The 11,096-nt window shown below is 54.2% G+C and overlaps 1 protein-coding gene across 2 annotated transcripts in view; it reads left to right on the top strand.

Moving 5' to 3' along the window:
* Positions 1-8,860: 8,860 nt before the first annotated feature.
* BDNF (brain derived neurotrophic factor) overlaps positions 8,861-11,096 on the top strand; it is a 114,490-nt gene continuing 112,254 nt past the window's right edge. The window contains exon 1 of one of the 2 annotated variants that reach the window (XM_085643640.1): positions 8,861-9,126. Coding sequence is in view for 1 of the 2 variants with exons in the window: in XM_085643639.1 (XP_085499765.1) it covers positions 10,386-10,451 (66 nt within the window). In the remaining variant the exon portion in view is untranslated. Of the gene's footprint in view, positions 9,127-10,089; positions 10,452-11,096 lie in introns of those variants that run through there. The other variant, XM_085643639.1, reaches the window with a different exon arrangement.

Here is an 11,096-nt window from a genome sequence, read left to right as displayed (position 1 = left end):
CTAGCTGACAATGTGCCCCAGGTCATGCGTGCCACCTTCATCCAGTCCTACCATTTTAGCCCAAAACACTTTCCATTCTGGGTTTTTGAGCCCGTCCTGTCAGTGCTGAAAGCGAAACTTCAAGCCTCAGGGCGCAAGGACTGGCCGGTGAGGCGGCACAGAGTGACGAAGCCACTCGGTAAGTCAACATCACTGCGACCCCTCTCAAAAGCTCTCTCGAAACTGATGGCCAACATGCGGCTGGCAGACCTGTTACCCCAAAAACGTGTACTGCGTTCGCTTCTGGCAGCAATTAGGGGATGGGTTCTGGTTGTTATTTGGAGGGCCCCTGGGACACCCACTCCCAGCAAGGACACAACACACACGACATTATCATGGCCCATCAGCGATCACAGCTCAGCTTTTCAGCATGAAGTGCTGTTGTTTTCATCTAAAACAGGGTAGAGCCTGGTGGCTCCCTTGCAAGTGTGTGATACACAAGCCCTGCCCCCCCCCCCCCCCCCCGCCCCCAACCCACGGCCACCCACAGCCCAATGTAATTGCTTTAGTCAGTCTGTGACTCTCTGAAATATAATCAAAAGTAAACAGCACTAAAGCCCGAATGGATTTACCCCCAAAAAATCCAGAGAACTCACACAGTAAATTGTGTTATTAATGTAGAAATTCCACGCGTGTGGTGTACAGGTTCTGGTGCATAAAAGGCCTCTTGGCAAGTGGTGGTCTCATAGGCTAGAGGTTCGATTTTCACTCCAAACATTCTTTTTCAAAATAGTCCCCTGATTGGTTCTACTTCCTGGGACGGTTCTCATCAGTAGGGGGCGCTAACTGGCAGTGGTGGCTTCAGTTCACAAAGGTTGTAGTTGCGACGGAAGTGAAATCACGAGTTCGACACCCAAAGATGACATCATTGGACGTGACATGATATAGATATCAAACCTGACAATTGATCTCCAGTTATTTTTGTTATCATTATTGACAGACTTAATTTGAAAAATATTGGCTGTGGCAAGTAAATTGGCGGTTTTCCTATGTATTAAATCTAGAAACCATGTTGGGGCATACTTAATTTGAAAAGCTCAGAAATGAGGGTGGGTTTATCACGGAAGTTTCAAGTCTCATCATTCTGATTTTGATAGCGAGTTTGCCCATCGGTTTCCCCTGAATGACGCCCCTGTGTGGATTAACGTACAAATGTCACCAGAAGCCCTCGTCAATCGCCGTCTTTCACAAATAAACACAATTATCCTTAGCTAATTAGCCTTTTCCTGAAACCGTGCCTGCATTTCCGGTATCTGGTGTGATGTGTCAATTCATCCCTCGGAGCTTATAACGTCGTTTTCCATCAACTTTCCGATCCTGTTATTTCACGTATAAGCGGCAGATGTAACTAGGAGACAAACACGTGCTCGTATACCACACACGTGTCGCCTTCCAGTGCACCTGACCCCAGCCAATTAAAATTATTAATAGGAGGAAATGCTGCGGTTCAAACGCGGCCCTCCGCCTCCCCAGAAGAGCTGCAGGAAAGGTTATTTCGCATTTTATGACAGGTACCTCTAACACGGCTTGGCGCTCAAGGAGGTGCGATGTGAAATAACTGTTTGAATGAAGGAAAAGCGCGCAGGTGAATGCGGGTTCTTAAGACTGGCGCTGTAGTAAGACCCAGAAGGACACTTACGAACAGGGGATCGTCCGCCCGCCCGCCATATATTAATAAACCGTGGGTGGCTCTAAAGAGATTATGTTTTAGCAGGGCACTCGCACGCCAGGGAACCCCGCTGGGGACTAGGGACCTGCGCCAGTCGAAGGAGGGATACCCCTGTGGTTTGGAAGACGTGAAGTGTGTTCAATAATTCATCATTGGCATGTAATTGTATTGCTTGTTGGGGGATGGGCACTGCAACCGCCAGTGCATAGCGTGGGCGCGTGAATGCCCACTGTTGCCTCTAGTGACCCTGGGCCACGCCAATGGAAGCATACACAAACATGCACAACACGCACACGTATGCACAAATACGGCACAAGAGCGCACGCACATAACCTCACAAACATTCATAGAAGACAGAAGCACGCACACACACCAACACACGCACTCATAGAAGACAGAAGCACGCACACACACCAACACACGCACTCATAGAAGACAGAAGCTCGCATACTCGCACACGCGCAGCACAAGAGCACACACAAACTTACATATTCAAAACAGAAGCATGCATAATCGCACAAGAGCACACACATAAACACACACATACAAGACAGAAGCACGCATACTCGCACAACCAATGTACAATGACCACACACATAAAAACAACCACACACACACACACTTTCATAGAACAAAGAGGCACGTATAATACACAGCACATGAGCATGCACACCCTAACATTGACCGAAGGATGTTAAACACGCACACATACAATTGTATAAAAATTAGGCATGTACACACAAACACGTACACGGGTACATGCAGTCATTCCCTCACTCTAACATCCAAGCCAGGTAGATAACGCATAGCATACACCGGATACATGCATACGCAGTTATGCCAGCACGTGCTCACAAAAAGCACAGGTGCACACACAAGCACGGACTCACACATACTGACAGTAAGTCACACACACGGGTGTAGGTCGCAGGCGCACACCAAAGGTGGGAACACCCACTCATACACTAGCCTGCACGTGCAGTTTATACAGTCACACAGGCAAATACACAAAAGCACCGTACAAACACACAATCACACGAGAGAGGTACCATGCATGCCATACCTGGGGCTATCTTTGGTGCATTGGATTCCCATGGAGTCCTTGTCACGCCCACGCCCCGGGAAGCTCGGCTCGTTCCCTACACTGATTTACGTTGGAAAAAGAAGCCACCCCGGGGCTGGTGTTCGTGTTGTGTTTTTTGTGTGTGGTTTGTTTTGTATCCCTTTGGAGCAGGCGGATAGAAGCTGTGCGCCGCCTCCTGTGCGGGGAGCGAGGGTGAATTATGCGGTTGCAGGTGCCGTGCATCGGTTCTGACGTGGACACAGTGCATTGCGCCGGTGCACGTACCTGCCTCTCGGCAGAGCTGCAGGGATGCATTATTCATGCCTACGCCAGCCAGAGATAGCCATGGGAACGGCAGGCCTCCCGGGAGCGGGCGCCTCTAACCTGCCCACCTCTGAGAGCTGACCTGTGCGTCCACCCACGGGGCCCACCAACGGATGAGGGAGGGGCGCCCCCGGCAGGCCCACTGACGGCCATGCAGCACAGACGGCCCTATCAGGGCCAGATCCTTTCAGTGCTGACACGAACAGATCATGTTAAGAAATAGCAGCATCGTTTAGAACCTTCAGCCCGGGGCAGTCGTGGCGACGGAGGCGGTCTTTTCATTTCAGGGCTGCCTGTCCTGATAAAATATTTACATTTTGAGGCTGTGGCTGCGAAAATGCCGAGGAGAGGGCGGGCGGGAGCCGGCCCCTGCATGGACATGATTCACATGGCTCGACAGCCCAAGCTTGAACTTAACACGTTTGGATTCCAGAGTGCCTCAGGCACGCTTGTTGGCTGCCCAGTTCGACGCCCCTCTACTGGTCTACCCAGTGCCACCCCACAGACTACGGTGTAGTCTCTCGGGTGCCCCCACCACCGCCGCCTATCCAGACTAACCATGCGCCCCATCATGAACGACACCCATGGGCGTCCGCAGGGGGGGGGGCAAAGGGGGCACTTGCCCCCCCCCCCTGGATCGCTGGTGCAGGCCCAGACAGGGCCGGCGCTAGGCATGGGCAGTGTGGGCAGCTGGACCTCGCGGCTGTCTAACTAGAATGGGCCCCCCCACGAGTCCATCATGCTTTTGAAATGGTGCCATTGTAGTTACAGGTGGGCAACCCCCTCCCTTTGTTTCGCAGATTTGGTGAACTGTGAAAGACACAAGGCGGGGTGGGGGGGGTGAGGGGGGAGCCCTCTCCTGGGCCGGCTGCCATGGACTGAAATGGCAACATGACACCGCATCCCTTTGAGGTGCTGCAGACTGGGCAGGGCAGAGTTTGTGGCCGTGATTAGCTTTCCCTTTATCTCTTTCTTTTAGCTTAATCGCTGCATCTGCATGATAACAGCATTAGGCAGACACTTGAACTGGGGTGAGGTGTGAAGTGAGCCCTGCCCCTGCATGAATGGAACGCAGAGCATCCTGCAGGGCTCACAACAAGAAAAAACAGAGTGACCTCACATAACAATGGGCTCTGCTCACTTCCAAAGAAGGGAAAGGGAGAAGAGCAGAAAACGGAGAGAGAGAGGTGGTTATAGATTTTTTTTTAAATGTATTTAATACTTGTGCTCAATCATGTCGGAGGACGGTGATGAAGTAAAAAGTTTGCCCCCCCCTGGAAACATTTCTGCGGACGCCCATGACGACACCCCCAAGTTCACGTGCGCCTCCCACCTCGCCTCCTCCCAGGCCCTCGGAGCAGGCTGCACGATGCCCCCCTCATGAGATGCCTACCCAGGTTGATCTGTGCCCCCTAGAGGACTGCACTCGCAGGCTCTGCCGACCTCGTAGTCTGCACCTCCCCGGGCGGTCCAGGGCCTTCTTAGGCTGCCCGGTGCTCCTCTCCTGGGCCACCCGCCCAGGCTTCTAAGTGTGCCCCTCGTGGGCTTCAGGATGCTCAGTTCTACCCTCGTGTGTCGCACTTCAGGCACCCAGGTGCCACCCATAAAGGCTGTCCCCCAGGGTGCCTTCCAGATGGACTGACCTCCCAGGTTTCCAGGTGCTCTGTGAAGGGCTTCGCTCCTCACGAGCACCAGAGTTCTAGGTGTAGGTGCTCGGTGAAGCGCCCCCTCCCATGATGCCTAGCGCCCTCTTCATGGGCACCAGAGCTCCAGGTGCTGGATGCATAGCTGACCTCCCAGGTTTCCAGGTACCCTGTGAAGGGCCGGCCTTCTAGGATGCCAAGTGGTCTTCTTCTGGGCTCGCTTCCCAGGTGTTCAGATGGCCTCACCCCCCAGGAGTTCGGATAGGCTCACCCTCTAGGAGTACAGATGGGCTGGCCTCCCAGGTTTCCAGGTACCCTGTGAAGGGCCGGCCTTCTAGGATGCCAAGTGGTCTTCTTCTGGGCTCGCTTCCCAGGTGTTCAGATGGCCTCGCCCCCCAGGAGTTCGGATAGGCTCACCCTCTAGGAGTACAGATGGGCTGGCCTCCCAGGTTTCCAGGTTCTCTGTGAAGGGTTGTCTTCCTCATGGGCACCAGAATTCCAGGTGCTCGTTGAAGGGCTGTGATGGGCACCAGGTTTCCTGGTGCTCGGTGAAGGGCTGCCCTCCCAGGTTGTCCAGTGCCCAGGTTTCAACATGCCCTGTGAAGGGCTGGCTTTCTAGGTTGCCAGGCGATCTCATCGTGGGCTAACCACCCAGGTGCTCAGATGGGCTCACCCCCCTGGTGCTCAGGTGGACTCACCACCAGGGTATCCAGGTGCCCTGTGAAGGGCCGGCCTTCTAGGATGCCCGGCGGTCTCATCGTGGGCTAACCACCCAGGTGCTCAGATGGGCTGACCGCTAGGTTATACAGGTGCGCTGCCAGGTGCTCTCTCACGGACCTCCTTTCCAGAGTGCTCTATTCCCCCTCAAGGACAACACTGCAAGGCAGCCTGTTCGCCTCCCCACCCCCGATCTCTCCTCCACCCCTTAAAGGCCACCCTACCTAGGGCACCAGATGCCCCTTATGAGCTGGCGCCCTGGATGCCTGATGTTACCCCTCCCCCTCTCCTTCTAGGAGTTTACTTCCAGACTGCACTGTGCACATTCTCTTACTGCCTGCCTCTGTGCCCCCCAGGACAAGCTCGCCCCTCTTAATCTGGCTGGTGCTTTCTCATGAGAACACTCTATGCCCCTCCACGCGCACGGTTATCTGACATCAAGCTGTTCTCCCAGGCCACTCCCCCGGACCCCCGCTTCCCTTATCAAAGCTCACCGTCTCTCTCGCTAATGGTTAGCCCTGAAGGACCGCCCAGGGGCACACACCCTTCATAGATGGGCGACCCAACACTGGAGGACGCTCGTCGGCACCCGTCCCCCTTCTCCCAGAAGAACCTCCGTGTCACCCGATGCCCTGACACCTGGCTGCCCTCATAGCTGTCTGGTTCCCCGTGCCCTGTCTTCAGTGCCCCTCATCCTCGCTCCTAGAGTACCTTTCTCAAGGTCTGCTTTTCCAGCACCTGCTTCGCCCATCTAAGACTCACCCACGCCCCAGTACCAATGCACGCGGGCTGAACCAAGCCTGGTGCCCCTCACCCGGCTCCTGAGCTTTCAAATGCTGTCCTCTTACCACCCAGTAGCGCAGCAAGAATGCCACGGGCCCTAGTACACGCGGGGAAAATGTGCCATTTGACTGCTGTTAAGGTAGTAAAATACAGCATCGTCAGGGTCTGGCCCAATTGTAGTCACGCTCCTGCCCAGTGTCCCTCTCTATGGCTCCTGGTACCCCCCGCTAACGCCTAGGGTGCAATGCGTCCCCACCCGTACCGCCCTTTCTGTGACTGCGACCTCCTGAGGTCTGTCCTTTCAGCCACCTTTCTAGGCCAGTGTCCCCTCTGAAGATATCCCCCTCCCACCCCGGCCCCCCAGAGCCCACTCTGTAAGGCTGTCCTTCCAACACTCGGTGCCACCCCCCGCCAGATGTGTCCTCCCAGACACTCGGTGTCCCCTCTCCCGGAGTGCCCCCCGCCTAATTGGCGTGGGCACCGCGGCTCGTCGTGGTCCATTGTCCTCCGCCTCCGGAGGTAGGAGGCAGCATGAAAAGATGGGGGGGGGGGGAGCCGGAGGAGGTGGCACAAGGGCCTTTCACGACAAAAGCTGACTAAACTGTTGGTCCTCACGCCCTTGGCGCTAGTTGTCGGCGCTCCGTGACTGGAATCGAGGTGCCGTTTGTTTCTAGATACCCCGGGGAGCGCTGTTTATTTGCCGCATTTCAAACCACAAAAAGGCAGCTTCGCATAGGGTCAGCGTTTTTAAAATCCGTGCGTCAGCGTCCCCGAGAAAGCTCCTCGTCCCCGTTAGCCAAGGGGCTACTACAGTGTGGCGACGAGTCTATTGGACGCCAGGCACGTGCGTGGCTAGGATCCCCGCAGCTCGGGGAATCCCCAGGAGGGGGAGGGGTGTGGGGCACTCCTTATGGGGAAAAAAACATGTCTGACAGCAGATCACAACCCTCATTATCAGGCGCGCGTCTTCTGGCCCAAAATGTATGCGCTACAAAGGTGTTAAGAGGGAGGGGCTGGGGGAGCAACACGATTTTATCTGTCTCTCGAGTGTGTGGCTGAGAACAAAACAAGCGTGAACAGAAACCAGAGAATGCCGGTAGATTTGCTGGAATATTAATAACACCAGTCCTTGAAAATAACGCTGATACCGGCAATCCTGTAATTATTACCGACCAGCTACACACAGCTGCCACACACAAATGCGGCTAATGGGCAGACAACACGCGCACATATACACACATACGAAAACACACATGTTTGGCGAGTATAAGGAGTATTTACAACGCAAAAACAGACACATATCAAAAGACGAGCTAAAGCACAGTCTAAAACACACATTTATATACATACACACACACACACGCACATAACACAAACACACTGACAGAATCGAACAGAAAGAGAGGAATGCGCCTGGAAAACGGGATACACAAAAACGGACACATGTAAAGGCACACACAAAGAAATCAGTCACACATAAAATCACAGAGACAAACACACAGACAATCATGCAAAAACACACACTCCTTTTCGAATTAAAACCAAGATGTTGATAAAATCAAGTTAGCAGCAACAGCTCACTATCATTGCAGCAAACAGACACGAACACAGACTCACACACACAGACATCAATAAACAATCCAGCACTCTCACACACACACACACACACACACACACACACATGCGAAGCCACACACTGACTGAGACAGACACGCTAAAACAGATAGACAAACACAGACATTAAAGCAGACACAGTCACACAGACATACAGCCTCAGACACACACAAAGACACAGGCAAATGCAGACAAGTAGTTTATAACCCATTTACACCTCCGCGCCTCTACGCAAAAGTCCATTCGCACACAAATATACTCAAGACCCCTCAAATTTATGTCAGAAAGCACAGTAAGACATTCAAAGATTGTCACACAGACACGCCTACCAGCAGACACTGACACACACACACATTATTGCACAGAAAGAGGCAAACAAAGGCCCATATAGGCAGGCGCATAGGCCACCACGCGCACACACAGGCTCACATCGGTAGACACGTACTAGTGCACAGGTGCGCACTGACAAATTGTCACACAGACACGCAGAGTCATTTGCACATTGATACACAGAGATAGTCATGCAGACGCAAAACACACAAGCCCACATAGGCAGACACATGCACCCAGTGATATACAGCTCTCTCACACACACTTCAATAAACACAAAGACACAGGTAACCAACACAAACTGTCAGGCACACGCTGTGTACTGCCACACACACATAACCACTGACACACACTTAATGAAAGGCACACACTTGTGAGATAATTGGAGGGGTCCGCGGACCGGCCTCGAGCTGATTTAATCTGCAAGAAAAGCCCACCAGAGTTCGGGGGCGGAGGAGTCACCGGGATGACGGAAGTGAGAAGCTGACGAGCCGAGCTGTCAGCGAGGGACGCATCACCCTGGGACGCGAGGCTGCCGGTAATGCAGGCAGCACACTGTGTGTCTATTTAGAGGCGGGTCACGTGGGCCGGGCACGTCAGAGCGCGGAGCCAGCGGCACTAGTGTGGATTCCCACCCACAGCTCCATTCACATCTCCCGAGCGCCGTCCAGACACGAGTCAACTCCGGAGCATGCCATCCCCTCCCCGCCGGACGGCGCAGGATCAGATGGAGCAGGCGCTCCAGCGGGGGATGCCATTACCTGCTCCGCCATGCAGTTTCCGCTATCAATAATTTAACTGCTGCTGCCGCCGCCGCTACTGCCTGCCAGAGGGGCGCATCCGGGCAGAGAGTGAGCGCCCAGCAGAGCCGCCCCGCCACGAGCAGCACCCAGCCCGCGCTACCCATGCCACGGGCTTGATGTTTACCAGCAGTCACTGAGCAGGTGGGTCTGTGTGTGTGTCCTGCGCGCTGCCCCGAGCCCGGCTGCACGCAGAAAGTGACGGCGGGAAGGCGAGCCGAGCCGGTCATGAATAAGGCATGCTGACATTACCTCGATTGAATTCTTAATGGGCGAGCTGCGCGGGGGTCAGGGGCTGCGTTACCGCGCTCTGCCCCGAGCTTTCAATGCCGCAGCTTCTCTTACGGCTAATGAGAGTGCCCCCGCCCGATGGGGCTGACACACAACTCCGCCGCACTCACCTGACTCTCCAGAGACCGGCTCTCGCCCCCCAAGCGCCCAGCGCCAACTTTGTTTTACAAGTGGAAAAGCGTAAAAATGTTGCGCGAGGCACTAGCGAGGAATTTCGTGACTTATGCTATGAAACCTTCCAGACTAATTTGTGTGTATATATATACCTTATAATATATGTGTGTATAAAATATATATTCCATATATGGACAGGCATACATATATAGGCATGTGTACATATACGGTGTTATGATTGTTTAGGTTTTTTCATGTCTTCTGAGTGGCATTTGCTCTTCATGCATGTTATTCACATGCAGCATGTAGAGGCATTATTGTATGAGTATCTCTCTCTCTCTCTCTCTCTCTCTCTCTCTCTCTCTCTCTCTCTCTCTCTCTCTCTCTCTCTCTCTCTCTCTCTATATATATATATATATATATATATATATATATATATACATACACATAATGAGAGTATCATTTGCGTAACTATTGCTACTACCAAGATGAAAACACGTCTTGAAGTTCAAGGGGCGCGGGGTACTAATTTCATGCTGATGCGCACACGGCGCTGCCGGGCTCCACCCCCTGGCTTCCGCCCCAGGGAGTGCAGTGTGCAGGGAGTGTGCTGGAGGTGAAGGGGGTGGGTACAAGGGGTAGTTTGCCACGGCCCCTTTAAGTTTCGAGAAGTTGGAGACCGGACCAATAGGAAGTCGGAGAGAGGAAGACCGGGATCTCCGGCTGTCAGAAGCCCCGAGAGGCCGCTCCAGGAGGATCCGATACGGGCTGCGCAGCGGTGCCTGGGCACGGTCCCGGGAGTGCGTGACCCGCCGGTGAACGAGCCTCCCCGACCCGCGAGAGCCTGAGGAGAGAGGCTGCCTGGACGGGACAATGACCCCGTGGAGGGGAGCGAGCCCCAGGACATAAACACGCCGCTCTTTAAGGGAAGAAGAGCCAGGGGAGCGGAGAGCTGGACCAGGGCTCAGATGTGACCCCCGGGGGGCTGCACCCCAGGCATGCCGTGTCCCTGGCGTTCCCTGGAGAGGAGCCGGGCCCTGCAGCGGGGAACGAGGCGCACACAGGTCAGTCAGCCTCATCCAGGCAAGCGAGTGGATTGGAACAGGCTGGATTTTTGGGGGTGGAGGGGGCGAGGTGGAGATCCGCATGGACCGCCCGGAGCAGGGCAGGAGACCACCTGTACTCTATTCTATATGTGAGGGGTTCGCATGTGGCGCACATAGGGTCGCTCCTGGATTTGAAACCCATAAGGTGCTGTGGCGCACACGGGATAGAGAGCTCGTGGCGGTGGCATACAGGGCATCCTCTGGGTTTGACTCAAAGCCAGGGGGGTTCTGGCACACACTAGTCTACTCCTGGCTCTGACTACCGTAGGGTGTAGTGGCACACACGACATACCTCTTGGCTCTGACTTATGTTGGATATTCTGGCACACACGGGATAACTGCTGACTCCCCATGGCTGTTGTGGCTCACACGGGACAGCCCTTGTCTCTGACTTCCATAAGGTGTTGTGGCACACACGAGATAATTCCGTGGTCTGTCTTCCGTGAGGTGTCGTGGCACACACGGCATACCTCCTGGCTCTGACTCCCGTAGGCTGTTGTGGCACACACAGCATAACTCCTGGCTCTGACTTTCGTAGGGTGTTGTTGCGCACACACGAGAACTCCTGGCCTGACTGTAGTAGGGTATTATTGCACACACGGG

Source organism: Triturus cristatus, chromosome 3_1 (genome assembly GCF_964204655.1).
Source record: "Triturus cristatus chromosome 3_1, aTriCri1.1, whole genome shotgun sequence".
NCBI lineage: Eukaryota > Metazoa > Chordata > Amphibia > Caudata > Salamandridae > Triturus > Triturus cristatus.
This window is presented reverse-complemented; position numbering and strand designations above follow the sequence as displayed.